Consider the following 15806-nt stretch of genomic DNA (forward strand, 5'->3'; position numbering starts at 1 on the left):
TTATTAACGTGATATTATTGAGAACTACGAACGAGGGAGAAAGTCACAATTAATGGGAGTTAAAATTAAAAACCAATGAGAATTTCGTTATCGACCCCAATTAGATTTTGGAGCAGTATGGCAGTTTGCAGCTCAGTTTGTGGAAAACCTGAAATACCATAACTATGGTACTGGCAGCTTTTCAACCTGTCGCCCTTGGCATGATGTAGGCTGCCTCCCACACATCCCTTCGGAGAGCATCTGACACACAGATTTTTCTCACTTACCTTAACCGTATCTCGTGCAAACATGTGGAGGTGGTTTCCCATGTAAAAATCATTGGGAATGTTGTTTTGGATACGTCACCGAATCCACCAGTTCTAATTTCAAACTCCAAACTTCAGAGTGTCTATCAAAATGGAAGAGCCATACTTCTCTTGAACCCAAAGCCTTTACAGATTCTCTGTCTGTGTTGTACATACTGCTGCTTTGAGGACAGATGTAGTCATGTGACCAGCATTACCATGACAACTGTCAGGAGAGTAAAAGTAATGCTGTTTCTGTAGCATACATTCTCAGCAGATTTAAACAGAAAGCCAATAGGCTTTTTGATAAGCCAGCTCTTTTTATTAATTGATTTTTTGTTACACCGTGTATTTCACAGATTTTTAACCTTTTGATGTTGTAGTTTCAGAAACTTTTAACCTTTTTATAAGAAACTGCCTCTGGTGTCTTGGCTGAACTCTACTTGAATGTGAAAGTGCTGTGATAGTAGGCCTTTCTCTCCATAAATCACATGTTCTAGTTCTTTTCAGCTGTCCTTGGAGCTAATTGATGCGCTGCGATGAGGCTGGCTGTGTTCAGGAAAGCTTGTGTGAACTTGTTGTTTGGCACGGAATCGCAATGCACATCTTCTGGTATTTGTACCTCCAGATTTGAGGAACGCTTCCAGAGCCAACACTTGTAATCTACCTTTAATTCCCTTGTTTAATAGCAGCGGAAAATACAGGGTGGTTGATGGTAACATTACCCAGTCCTCTAAATGTACACCTTGAACTGAAGAACCGCTTTTCCAACTTTGTTTGGAGATCCTTTATCACAGTTTATATAAGTTTAATATGTTGTGTGTAGTAAAGTAGTTCTTTTATAGTTGCAGTTTGGGCGAACCACAAAGCAAGTATGAGCAGTTCTGAAATTATGTCTGTTATCCTACAAACAACATATTCACTTTTTATTAATAATTCTAAGAGGAGGTTTATGCTTTGCTCAACAAGACTGGATCACAATTGCTGCAGCAGCACTGTAATATAATTTTGCTTTTGTATTATTATGCATATACTGTTATTTAAATCTGTTATTTAAGTGGTCTGATTGTGGCAGTTGTAGGTGTGATGCTATACAAATGTATTGTGGCTTGTTCTTTTGTACTGTACAGTGCTTTGTGATACTTTTTGTATAAAACGCACTGTATAAATGCAATACATAAAATAAATATACAGTAGTCTAAAACGTGTTTTGTTTTCTCTATTGAAGCACTAGCGTATGGAACACCTTTTGTTATTTTTAGTAAGTCCTGGCTTGTGTTGCCCTCCCCCCATTGTTTTCCCTAGTCTTTAGTGCCAAAAACGAACCTTCCGTGCTGCAGTCATGCTGCAGTGCTGTTTTGTAGTTCTATCAAGCATTCTGCACTGCTGCTGTAGGAACATAGCTAGTAAAGACTACACCTCCCCAAATTCAGTTCTTGTTCCAATGTTTGCCCACCAGTGCCAGTTCTTAGTGGTGGGGACGAGGGCAATGATAAAATGAGACTTTGTGCATACCTGCTGGGTGGGACCAGGCAAACAGGAAAACGTGGTTTGAATTCAGTTTCAGGGGGCTTTTATTAGTATTATTTTTCAGCAGCTGCATGACTGCATGAATTCTTGTGACTTGCCTGAGTCAAGTTTAAACGCACCAGCATCCCTGAAGGCTAAGACATCAGAAGGCTCCTGGGAGTGAGTTTTATTGCTGGTTGAGTGTTGGGTTGTGCGTTTGGGTAAAGCTGTTAAGCTGTCAATTGTTATTGAAAGGCTGAGGTTGTAAGTAGGCTTCATTAATCACAGGCAGATCCAATGATTACCCTTCAACTCTGGGGAGTTTAGAGCTGGGAGTCTGGGAAGAATTCAGATGAACCGTTTCATCCTTGAACCTCACTGCATAGCTGCCAGTCTAAACAAAAGGGGTGTTTTCATGGATTTTGATTGGAGGTACTGTAGAGTGAGGCCTTTACATAAATACGTAAACAGACTTGTATTTATGTATTTATTTTAACAGTATTTGTAAAAAGAGAAAAAGCAAAACCTATTTTAAAAACAAACAAAAAAAAAAAAAAATATAGGAATGTTTCCTGGATAACCGAGCTAACTCGTCAAACTTGACTGTTGTTCTTTTCCACGGAAGCAATTGTCTGTCAACATCTTGAACTATAAACACAACTGTATATTTCCTTAGATTTTAGTTTCCAAGTCCCTTCTTTTATAAAAAAAAAAAACTAAACTAAGTGACTGTTTATCATATCGCTTGAGGAACATTGGAAGAAATGACTCGCCTAATGCAGAACAGACGATCAATTATGACTTATTACTATAGTAAAAACTAGTGAAGTACAAAGTGAGTTGGGTGGAGCAGTGCTCTGAGAGCTGGGTAGAATTTGCTCTGAGGTCCTGTGGCTTAAGAAGGGCGAAACTCTCCTGAAAGGAAACCAGAGGAAAAACCAGGAAAATGATTGCTTTTTGATGTCACTTCCTGTGTAAACTGTTTGTCCGTTTGAAGCCAAGGTAAACAACAGGCTGCTGGTATCCTCACTGGAATAAAGTCAAAGGCACCATTCTAATTGCAGCATTAAATAAGGTATCTGGAAGAACTGTGCTGAAACTCACAGACCTCCTTTCCATGCCCCTTCACTTGATATCTCTGCAGGGGTCTGGTAATAATCAGAAGTATATGTGGTATTGTATGGAACACACAGGTTTTGTTCCAGCGGGCTTTCCCTTGTGATATAACTGAAAATGTGTTTTAGCAGTTACATTCTTTGTGTGCATTTGGTAATATGTAAAAGCTGCATCTCTATGTTGAAGGTTAGTTTAAGTTACAGTACATAAGAAAATAGATCTGTCAGACCTTGCTCGTAGTTGTTCAGTTGGAAGATGCTTCCATGTTGTACAAGTTACTGGCTGAAAAATTTCAAACTATGACCATTTTGGATCAGCATTGCTTGCTACTTATTCAGTGAAATTTCCCTATTGGTACAAGTCACATTTGACTATTGTACAGTACTGTCATCCAGCATAGCCGATTTTATAATTATCCAGCATCAGTAATGCATGAGAAGGGTGCTGCACTGCAAACTCTTAGCAAATGCCATTGCTGCTAACAGGGAGAATGTGCCGCTCCTGAGCAGCATACCTCATGACCTCAATATGTCTATTCTGCACAATGCACAGCAGTGGGAAATCCTTTTATAAATTGAGAGCTCCTGAATGCAGCGCTTCACATCAGGAAGGAGTGCTGATGGCTTATACTAATCTCGTTTGGACTCGGGTGAAGCCGGCATATCCATGAAATTTGTGGAAGTGAATCATTCCATGAACCAGCTAGTCATGCAGTCGTCTATGTAGGTACTGTGGGGGGGGGGGAGCTGCAGAGTGTTTCCCTCAGAGGTAATGGACAAGGTTTTAACCCAATTTAAAGCAGAATTACTACAGATGACCTCATTCGGGACTATATATATATATATTTTAGCTTGTGAGTCAGCCAATACTATTACTAATAATGTTCTGCATGATGATCTGTGGATGAGACTTATTCATGTTCTTTGAGTGTTTCCTATACACTATGACTCGTCAAAGCCGTCACACAACAAGCCAGTGACTCAGGAACTTGATTTTGCCAGGGCTGGACAAATTCACTTAACAAAGATACAAAAAAAAAAGGACTTCCGAACTGATCCCTTGTAATACAGTTATGCCCACCCCCCCCCCCCCACCCCCCCGACCCCCCCCCCCCCCCCCCCAAAGTAAACACACTGCGAGAACAGAGGTGTTGCAGGCCAAGTGGCTGTGCTAGAGTAACAGGCACAACAGCAACTGTACAGGGTATTGTCCGGGCCATTGAAGAGCTAACCCACGTAGGACTTGTTCTACTTATCCATAACATAATATCCCCATACTGTTGGCTGGAATGAATATTTCATGGGTATCGAAGCTGTTTAATAACATCACCTCACTGAGCTGTCACACTTGCATCAACCCAAACTCTGGAGAATGACTGCAGTTATTAGTATTTCATTTTAACATTTTCTTGCCTGAGGTTTTCTTTCTGTGCCTTCTTTACTACTGCTGTTTTGACATTGGTTTGTGTACATGTGATACAGAGTATAGCATTGTGAGCCCACTGCCAAGTTATTCTGTGTGTATGCAGTCCTGCGCATTGCTGTTTGATGTAGTAATGGATCAGCCACTGCAGTGTAGTTAGAAGGAAGACTGCAGCTCTTTGCAGGATACGTGCTCGCTCTGTAGCTGGGATTTACTCTGAGCTGCTGAGAGATTTACAAGAGGCAGAAGCTGCTGTGTCAGCACATGGAGCTGAGAGACTGTGAAAGGAGGCAACAGAGAGAGAGGAGGTGCTGATAAAATAAAAAAGCAAAGCAAAAACAGTACGCAATGTTCTCAGACAATAACAGCTAGACCCCTGTAATGATATTTTTTGATGCAGCAGGGCCTGTGCTAGCAACGTAAACATATACAGACCTGAAGCACTTAGTTGCTGAGTTGATAATACTGGTATCTCATTAGTGAAAAAGAAAAAAAAAAAAAGACTTACATTATCTGTAAAACTTGCACGCTTATGGTTTGTTCATTCATTAAACTAGTTAGGGGATAGCTTTTATTGTGAATTAGTTTTTGAAGCCTTTAACTTTTGGAGTAAAGAACATTTATGAACGAGAGGAGGCTAGTTTGGCCCAGCATTGCTCGTCTGCTACCTAGTTGGTTGTTAATCTCAAAACTTTGTCAAATAATTCACCATTAACAGCATGGCTAGGTAACCCATTAATTTTTGTTGGACCAACTCAAACTCGATTGAAATGACGATTTCTCTCTTTTTTTTTTTGTTAGGTAGAAATGTATCAAATGTTGTGTGGGGTTCAGCAGTGTGCTGTGTGTTTAGCACCTTATTGTCTTGTGATACCTAGATAGTACACAGCCAACCTATATTTATAGAAAGATAGATGTGGTGGTAATAAATAAAATGTTGCAAGTGGCTGGTGTTGAGATCAAATGGTAAATGTAGGAAAGTGATTTAAAATTGCCCACCGTGAAACAAGAAGGTACTGCAAGCATAGTGCAGTGGGAACTGTAGAGAAGCCAGGTGCTTCCTGCGGCAGCGTTTTTTATTACCTTTGTTTATTTTTTGCAACCATCGCATTTTTAAAAGCTGCCGCGTTACTAAAAGGCAAAGCTAGCTTAACAGAGCAGAAAGCAGCTGTTTTTAAACCTTTTTGCTGCTTTTTCATCCTCATCCTGTAGGTAAATTCTCATGCATTATTCACGAAAATCTCCTGCAGCACCCACCCTGCTAATGAATCAGACATTTCATATTTTCACTGTTGAGCAGAATGTAACAGGGTCCTTCACTTTCACCTGTGACCTAAGATGTGCACCCTGCGAGTGTCATGGGGAGCATTGAGACATTGCCTTCATACTCTGTACACAGCTGTATTCTGTGATTCTCTCATCATATTGTGGAAGTTATTATAGCAAGCCACAATTTTGCAGCCTCTGCACTTCTCTCAATACAATTCCATTACGGGTGATGTACAGTAGAAGTTAACTGCATCGTTTCAGCCTCTGGACTTATCAATGACCTTTCTCAAATCAATTGTACTTACTCGCAAACCATTTAACATTTCCCAAGGCTTTCATTTCCCATTTCTAGTTAATTGTGACGTTTTGCAGCTCGATGTAGAGTTCTGAAACGCCTCTGTCCCCAAATGTAACATTTTCAACGGCTGTACCATGTTACAGTCTGTAGTAATAGGGCTTTCTCATTTGTGTTCAGCTCAGTTCAGTAGAGGGCTAATTGCTAGTGACAGATGGGTGCTGTAGTTGAAAGCGCGTTCCTCTTTGGTTTCATCACTGGCTCTAGACTTGTTATGGGCAGGCAAAAGGAAGTGGAGGATGAAGTGTAGCTTGTAGTGCACACACTGCCGCTTTGCATATCTTTGTTTACCAATTAATAAAATGTTTACACAGGTAGAAAGAAGCCTTGGAGACATTGCAGAAGGGTTACATGCCACTAAAACCGGAATTTAGGTCACTGCACTTTCAGTGCATAAAGCAAAGGGCAACATTTACATTTCTGTACCAAGTACAGGTATATTAAAGCTTAACCCCCAAAACCGTGGAACTCTGCAGTACTTTGGAGAGCATTACAAGGGGCAGGGAAATTACACAAGTAAGCCTCATGGTGTTTTTGGTTAAGAATTGCCTTAATGGTGCTAGATATGTTATAAAGCTGTTATTTCACCTGGGATATTATTAACTTGAAGTAGTGGCTTGGGTTAACGATACCATTTTAGGATTGTATAAACTTCAGCTAACTTGCCTCTTTCCTCCAGCTGAACTTAACCTGCCATGCTTCTAGAATATAGTCTTGGCATACATTATTAATAGATAAGTGCCTGACTCCAGTTAGTACTAATCTTGGACTACCTATTTGATTCATGCTAATCGGGGTATATGAGAATAGCTGTTTCTTTTGATACAGTATGCCATGCCAGCAGTAATACTGTAGTCTATTTTTTCTAAAGAGGCCCCAAACTGGTGTCGTGGGAAAAGAAAGGTGGCTCAGTCCATTGATCTTGGCCTCTGATTTAATAGTTTTATATTGAATAAAATGGCCAACTAGCAGCGTTACAGGCTAGCAGAGGGCCTTTGAAGGGAGAAAGCTGTGCTGTGCTCCCAAGAGATGGGAAATGACCTTGCAAGAGGAGATCTGCAGCACTGAGATGAGAAGGGATTCGCATACTGGAGGGTGTGGGGGGGTGGGGGGGTGCACAGATTGAACAGGAACCGCTGCAGCACCTCTGCAGTTTCTTACACATTGGTCCTTTACAGACACATCTATGTGCTGTATTTGAAGTACTATACAGAAATAGGTCAGCTGAAGTTCCACCCATCTACAATATAGCTTAGAAGCTTATCATAAAGAACCACAATCATACTTGCAGAAGGCAATGCCGCAAATCCATCGACTGCTGACTTGTTTTTCCATATTGTATGATAGAAACAGCATCACTTTTTGCTCTTCTTTTTTTTTTTTGCATGCATCAGTACATCTGCAAGCCTGCCGCAATTTCACTTGGGAACAAACTCACCGAACACTGTGTTACACCTACTGTACCGCTCTGAGTAATTAAGAATCCCCTGAAAGGGAGCTTTTATTCTTTTAAATTCAACTGCTGATATCGCCTGAATAGTTAGAGAATTCCTATTTAAATGTTTACTTTGAGATACTGGCTTCATATTCTGTACATAAATGTATTCTTTGTTTCTAACACCAGTAGGTGCATATTTTTGTTTTAGAGTTGAGCAGAATATGAATTAAAAACGGGCTGTTCTTTTTTTTAATTATATTGTGAAGGTTTGTGCTTGGTTTTATTTGCCGGTAAAGAAAGCATTAGCTTGGTTCAGTTCACCAGACCTTTTATGGATCTGAGACTGGTAACAATTTAAAACCACGTCTCCAATCATGCTAATTTTATGTCCCAACAGCAGATTGCTTTTCTTGTTTTTAGCTTAATCAGCAAATTGTTCAATAATGTTTTTTTTTTTTTTTTACCCTGTTCAGGACTGCAAACCTAACTGGGTGTTCACTTGAAATTGATTGTCGTTGCCTCTAATTTGAATAGTAAATAGCTTGGCTAATCCAAACACTTTGCTCTGCAAATGGCTTATCGGTACAGTCAGTGCTTTGTTAATATTCTATACTCTCAGAAATTAGTTAAATGATGCCACAATCATTTAACTAATTTCTTGGAAGTACTGTAAAACACCATATCCTTATCTGGGGTTAAATATTGACCAGTTTTTATTATATATTCATGATTTTGTGTCGTGCCATTTACTAAGGGTGTAGGCAGGCTGGATATCTGATTTTAACCACCAGATTGCACAAGTAGGTTTATTTACAAGAAGTTTCTTGGATGGACAGCAGATGGTTAGAAGCTCAGTCCTCTATACAAAGTGCTATCAGAATTTATCTAGCTGTAGAAAACTCTGTCCTTTTCAAAGGATTCGTATCCCTGTCCACGGAACAGGGTAAAGCTGCAGTGCCTCTTACTGTTTTAAAGAGATTTTCAAGAAGGTATTTGGATGTCTGGGTTTCATATTTATTTTTCCTGAGCTAAACCAGCTGTAATTGAAAGCATCCTACTGGAAAAAAGAAACTGAAGAATGTTTCAAAGAGACATAGCAACAAAAAACATTTGAATATAATAACTGGGACAAGAAGTACTGCTCGTGTACTTTTGACAGTCAGTGTATTTTTTTTTTTTTTGTCTAAAAAAGACCCTAGTTTCAGTTTTTGAATCTTTACGGTAAAGCCTGATTCCTTTTTCTCCTAACCTGATCTCTGCCAGCTCCCCAAGAGACACTGCATCCACAAAGGGGGGGGGGGGGGGTTCATTACTTAACCTTTCACCCTCCTACCGCTCTGATTGCAGTCATTTAGATAACGATGGCTGGCACACACTTTTCCAAGCGCAGGAAGGGAGCCATGGAAGCGGATCAGGGAAAGCACGTGCAGGACTACACTTGAACAGAGTTGCCAGTTCAGGGATGAAGAAAGTTAACTCAAAGACATGCAGTTTTTCAAACTCCAGCATGAAATTTCAACTGAATCCACTTCCATCTGGGAAACCTGAAACCCTTTCATTTGAAATGTACTGTTCCTGACCTTGCTTGCTGTACAAAGACTGCACAGCCGATCGCACAGCAATTTGCTTTTCAGGACGATACAAATGAGTAAAACCTGATGAACACACATTTTGGCTATCAAGAAAAAAACAGAAATTAGGAAGAAAGAACAACAAACTACAAGTCATTATTTAAAAGCAAATATTAAATATCTACATTGCTTGATCTATGCCAGTACCAAAATAAGCCTTTCTATGTACCCCAAGTAACTCCGTGCAAGTTTATTTTGGGTTATATGTGAATACTTTTTATTTTATAAATGTTTGTAACTAGATGGACTGGGTGTACGCGTTGTTTTTAATTTCATTCCCTTAAACTAGAATTGACATGTTAGGGTTATAAATGTCAAGTTGTATCAAGTCAAAAAATCAAAGACGCTGAGAACATCCTTGTCTGACTTGTTAAAAGCTGCTTTGTTTGGGCAATGGCCAAAATATTTCCACACCCTGTCCACGCTTAACGATTTTCAAGTTGCCCTTTTTTTTTCAGCAAGGCAGGCTTTACAAAGTTTTAAACAAGCACATTATGAAGATTAAGATTTGTGTGTGGATTTTGTTTTTGGAGGTTGCTATTGCAAGCAACTTCAAAAAGTATTCCAGTGCAGTTTTTATTTCCAAACTGGTTTATTTGGGACTTACTGTAGTCCCAGTTAGCAATATACTAGGGCAGTTTTGATGTAAGTGATCTAGCGAGTATGCACATAAAAATAGCAGGAGAGTGAGAACCACAAACTGCAAAAAAAATACACTATTGACAAACAAGAACATACATCTGAAAAGCAATAATGTAGATGAAAGTAGTGATGCTACTCTGAGCTGGTTTCAAGCCTATTCTGCACCATTGGCTTCCATTGGAAATAATGTTTTTCTTAAGGTTTCCTGAGCTGTTTTCGAGGTGGTAAGACAATGAGAGTGCTTTATGGTTACATGTGTTATAATAATTGGATTGCTTCATAAAAAACAGCATGTTTGTACATTCAGCGTTCCTACTGAAGTACTTGATGTTCTAGTCTTCGGTTTACAGGGAAAGTGACTCGCAGGAATCAGGGGTATGACAAATTCTGACTCCAGTTTCTCTCCCCTGTGGTCTGTGATTTAACTTGGTGTGTTTCTCAAGGTGAAAAAACAAAACTCCCAACGATGTGGAAAACTGGGAAATCCTTTTTAATTGTTTTGTTATTATGCAAAACAATGCTTGCTTACAGCTAAGCAAAATCAGCAACATATGTTGAATATATAATATATTTCATATTTTAATACTCTATGTATTTTTTTAACAGCAAACTAACTAACAGACATAGAACCAGATGTGTTGAGGTATCAAACTTTTCAAGCAATAATATTGGTACCTACTATAGTCGGAGCAAGAACTTGTCGACTTATTAGAATGACAGCCTGTCAAACTTCAAATGTGTTTCTCTGAGACCCAAGAGACTTAAGTGTTCCTTTTAAATTTAAAGAACACAATGGCGGTTAACTACAGCACAGACACACTGAATTATTAAAGCTCTCATGCATCAATTCACAGTATCAATTTTTTTTTTAATGAAAGGTTTATTATCATTCAGTAGTGATGAAACTGCTGATTTTAATTACTTCAGTTTATTGTAAAATTAAAACCATAGTATATACTAATAACAATCACAAGTTAATATAGTACATAAAATAATGCAATATCAACCACTGGTTAAAAAGGAATCATTTCCATGCAGACAGCCTTGGGCTTGTGCTTACTAATGCTGTTACTTGATTTGATATAATTTTATGCAACACTTTGGAATAAAAATTAAAAAGCTATTAAAGAATCAACAATGATATCAACGTTGACTGTTCCTTCCTTGTGCTGTTTTAAAGCACAGATGTTATGAGCTCAGCGGTAGCTGGTTTGGCAAAGGTACAGGATTATGGTTGAAGACGGCAAAGAGTATTTTTGGTATTGAATTTACTTAATAGATGGCCAGTAATGTGAAATGAGCTGTGTTGGAACAAAATCATGGCATCTCTCTAACCTCCAATTCAATTGTGATCCAAGGTCGCCCATGGTTGTAAATATATTGTATAATTATAATAGCTGTATAATAGCTGTGCAGTTTCTGTGCAATAAATGAACGGTTGTCCATGCTGAGATTGAACGCTGTATAATAAGTATAAATTGTAATAACCAAGGACATACAGAAATGCGTTTCTGCAGTGGAAGCAGCTGTCTGTGCGCTGGGGAGTAAAAGGCTGGAAGACTGTATTTCAGAAGTGCTGTAGTCAGCACTTTGTCAAACAGGAAATCCATGAACAGAGGAGGGGTTGGAAGGGTGGGGAGAGACGAAGCGACACGGGGAAGGTGGTTTCTAGAGGTTGTCTTTTGCACTTAAACCACATGATCATTATTGCTTGAGGTCATTAAATCCTGGCCGACTGTAATAATCTGACCACAGTAGTAAAGTCAGAAACAGTGTGCAAGAGTGAGTGAGCAGTCCCCTTCCCCCATTCTGACAGGAGCTTATGTTCGCTAAAACCAGAGAGCAGTGTGCAGTTTGCAAACCTTGCATATGCATTGCAATGTATATTGTGTTTCAACCAGGTGTGATTTTTATTGACCTTTTAACGTAACTGAAGACAATTTTAGGGTGTCTCCTTCATTGGTTGTTCACTGCTAGTATCATATCAGCGATGTTCCTGCCTGCACTGGACAATAAAAGAACAATACAGCACAGTAAAGTGGACCATGTATTGTGCAAGGTTCAACCACAATAGCCTAGCAAGGTTAATATATTTTAATTATTGTACAGTATATTTGTTATCCTACAGCATATTTAGTTATCCAAATTTAGATATCCAAAGGTCAGTGCTGTTAGTGTTAAATGGAAAAAAATAACATCCATTTTAAGATACTGTTAAAGATACAGCACTAAAAGTAGTGAGATCTCTTAATGTTTTTTTTTTTTTCCTTTTCAGGTCTGTATATTCATCTTGACGGCGAACCCTAAGGATGAAAAGGCCAGATTAAAAAAAAAAAAAAACAACACAGGAGACTGGATTATAACGACCTGTTACCTTGGTTGGTGTATCAAATATCCGTATTAAAAAAAAAAGGATAAAAAGGGAACAACATAAAAGAACAAAGATACAATTCAGAAAGAAAATACTTCTCAGCGGTGAAACAAGAAAACCTATTGTAAATAAACCCCCAAAAAACGTGCTCAACGCACTGCTACGCAAATGTGGCCGTCTGGGAAGACTGTCAAGTAAAAGCAGCCATGGCAGACGTTACAAGCTATAAGGATACTACGAGCCGCCACCTGCGGCACAAATTGCAGAGCCTCGGTCGCCGTCTGGATGAGCTTGAGGAGGCTACCAAGAACCTGCAGAAAGCCGAAGATGAACTTCTAGACCTCCAGGACAAGGTCATCCAGGTGGAAGGCAGCAACTCCAGTCTGCTAAACGATGTGGACGCCATGCGGAAACGTGTCCTGAAAATAGAGGGCAAGGATGAGGAAGTCAGGAAGGCAGAGGAACTCTGCAGGCTCTTCAATGAGAAGATGGGGGCAGAGGAAAATATGACTAAAGAGCTGAAGACTGAAACTGAACGGCTTCAGAGACGGATGGCCGAAATGGAGACACTGGAAGAAGCCTTCAGCAAGAGTAAATCAGATTGCACCCAGCTCTGTCTGAGCTTGAATGAGGAGAAGAACCTGACCAAGAAGCTTGCCTCGGAGCTGGAGACGTTTAAAGCACGGCTGAAGGAGATTGAGTCTTCCGAGAGCAGGCTGGACAAGGCCGAGCAGAGCTTGGTGGGCGAGCTGGAAAAGCTAAAGTCGTTTACGTTGAGTTTCGTCAATGAGAGGAAGAGCTTTCTGGAGAAGCAGAAGCGGGACGAGCAGCTGATACAGGAGCTGACCCAGAAACTGGAACAAAACAATAGGATCAACTTGGCAGACCAAAGCAGGAATGCATCCAATCTCCTCCATCGCTCCTCAGAGATTGGGGATCTCCGGATAGAAGATGATCTTTCCCCGGGCATGACAACCAAGGTTGGTATGAGGAAGAAGAGTCTTGACTACTTGAAGTTGTCGGATGACGTGGGTCTGCGAAACAAATCTGAGAACATAAAGAACAGTAGTGAGGGCCAGGAGGACAACAAGGTGAAGGATCTCAACCAGGAGATTGAGAGACTCAAAAACCGCCTGAAGCAGCTTGAATTGGTTGAGGAGGAACTCAAGAACTCCGAGGCCAAGAACGGAGAGCTTCAGGAGAAATTCCAGATGGAGAAAAACCACAACAAAGCCCTGAGCGATCAGATGGAACAGTTAAAGGTGCTGCTCAGCGGTGCTAAAATCCTTGAGAATGGCAAAGCAGAGAATGAGGAGATAAATGTCCGGGGAGGTTTCCGGCAAGAAAAGCCCAAGTACAGGAGCGGGGCAACAGATCAGCCTGTCTCCAAAACCCGAGAACTGTCTCCTCAGCAGAGAAGGGAAAGGATAAGGAACAGAGACTACAGTCAACCAGAGGAGAGCTGTCCTCAATCTGTCCGCAGGGCTCTTAGCCCTAGTTTGAAGAGCAGAAGGGCTGGGAAAGCTGGCACAACAGCACTGGTTGATACCGGAGTCAAAGAAAGGGGAAGGGGAGTAGAAGAAAAAGTTGTGATTTCCAGCTGTATGTCCACAAGCATATCCCAGAATGAGGTGAAGAAAACAAGGGAGGTGCCTTCGGTTCTCAGTCGCTACCCCCCGGCTGCTAATGTCCAGAATGTCCAAAAGCCTTGGAAAACATCTTCTAAAACCAATGAGAGTGATGGCAAAAACCGGGCTGAGAGGTTGTACCCTGGAAGCGACCTTGAATCAGTTAACACTGATGCACTTTTGGAGAAGCCAAATAAATCTGCCAGTGCACTACTCTCTGAAAAGCAGAATGCAAAGGCATATTCGCTGGATCAGCCAGTGGAGAGACTGGCCTCAGCCCCTGTTTCCAAGTCCAACGGGTCAGCCCTGTCTTACCGGTCTCATTCGTCTTCTTTACCACTGCAGGATAATGGGTCTGAGAGCCCATCTTCGGCCTCTGAGACCGAATCCACAGGATCCAGACACTTGTCCTCCCTAGGCGAGCCTGAACCATCCCCTGAAGTGACTGCGTTAAGTGGTAGGTCATCTGTGTCCTCGAGGTATACTCGCTATGCCAGACTGCAGAACTCTGTTTCAGAAGGATCATCCGCTCGAAGTTCCTTTGAGGAAGAAACAGCCAGAGCCACGGCCACTGAAGGCATGTCTTCGGAAGCGACGCACACCCCGACAGGGATTGAGATCCGTAGAGTGTGCAGCCCAAGGGAGGCGCTGAGATCCAAAGCAGTCATCAAGCCAGCCATTGTGGAGATCGACTGTAAGGAAGTTATGAGTGGTACTGGGGTGGAGCCGTTGATTTCAGAAAACAAATCCAAAACTTCCACCAAGTCAGTGAGCAAGATGTCTAGCAGCATTACCATATACCCCTCTGAGCCATCACTTCCTCGGTCCAGCTGCTGCAGTAGCAATAGCAGCGATGCACCAAAGGAAAGGCATACCTCTACCAGCAATATAGTGATAACTGCAAGGGAGACACCGAATACTCTGTCCATACCCTACGAGATCGCTATCCCCAAGAGTGAATTCACTCTAAAGTCCTCAGAGGAGGCAGAGGATTTCCTTGCATCAGAGGATAAGATAGAAGCTCAGGTCTCCAGGAGCTCATTCACCATCAAGGCCCTGGAACCGATGGAGAATAACAATAATGAGACGTCCTTTGAGAGCAGCAGCAGCAGCAGCAGTGGCAGCTGGAGGAGCCACCAGTCTACCATGGAGGAGAGCTCTCTAGATGTGAAGAAGGTGACTGTAAGGAGCACCTGGAGGACAAAGCAAGGGGCGTTCTCCGTAGATGAGGGCAAGGAATCCAAGAGTGATGCCGGCGACGAGGACTCTGACTCCTGCAGTACGTGGAGGGCTTACCGGGCTACCACCGTCCTGGACGGGGAGGAGACCAGCCACACCTCTAAGCCCAGTCCTGCTGAGCTGTACATGCGGAGGATAAACAGCACTGTGGGTTCCTGGGAACCGCCAGAACCGGTGCGAAGGAGCAAAACAGAGAGCCTTCTGAGGAAGAGTTACGCCCAAGCCCATGAGCCAGTAACCGCACAGGAGCTGTCCTATAGGAACCGCCCAAAATCACCGGTAAGTTAATGACATCACCTATCGAATGACACCCAGTTTTATCCAATAGCAGCAGTTCATTGTTCTTTGGAATTATGCCTTTCAGTGCAGCTTTTTCAGTGCATACTCACTATGGTTGCCTACTTTAAACAATGTAGTTGTGTTTTAGGTGGAATAGATATAGCGGTACAAGATGACAAGGACTTGCCCAGTTATTTACAGGAAGTCTGAATGCTGCTCCAGAAGTTTTTACAAGCATCAGAATGTATTTAGTTATAAATCATGAGTCTTATGATGTAAGATCAGCTTTAGCAGTCCTGTCTCATGAGAGGACATTATACTGAGTCTCATATTTGGGTCACATCTATTTATTTATTTTTATTTCGCTACAAAATATGGAAAAGTTAACAGCCTCCCTCTGCACTTTTCTCTACTTCCTCGTGGCAGTGTGACCTAAACAAGGGAATTCTTTACACAAACTACAGTGATTGTAGTAAAAATGGTGTGAAGGAAAGGTAGGAGGACTATGTAGTCAGTACCCACACTAGCCTACCCAGCAGCCCCCCCCCCGTCGCCAGTTCTTTACTACCAAGTTTCTCAGCTAGGCAAGGCTCTGGTCCCAGTAGCACACATTCGGAGTGCTT

The 15806-nt window shown here is 41.4% G+C and overlaps 1 protein-coding gene across 8 annotated transcripts in view; it reads left to right on the forward strand.

Annotated features, from left to right (window-relative positions):
• luzp1 (leucine zipper protein 1) overlaps positions 1 to 15806 on the forward strand; it is a 45949-nt gene that overhangs the window by 18326 nt on the left and 11817 nt on the right. For all 8 annotated transcript variants that reach the window (XM_041233988.1, XM_041233981.1, XM_041233983.1 and 5 more), the window contains one exon: positions 11942 to 15183. In XM_041233988.1, the coding sequence (XP_041089922.1) occupies positions 12244 to 15183 (2940 nt within the window). In that variant the 5' untranslated portion in view covers positions 11942 to 12243. The remainder of the gene's footprint in view (positions 1 to 11941; positions 15184 to 15806) is intronic.

Source organism: Polyodon spathula, chromosome 32 (assembly GCF_017654505.1).
Source record: "Polyodon spathula isolate WHYD16114869_AA chromosome 32, ASM1765450v1, whole genome shotgun sequence".
NCBI lineage: Eukaryota > Metazoa > Chordata > Actinopteri > Acipenseriformes > Polyodontidae > Polyodon > Polyodon spathula.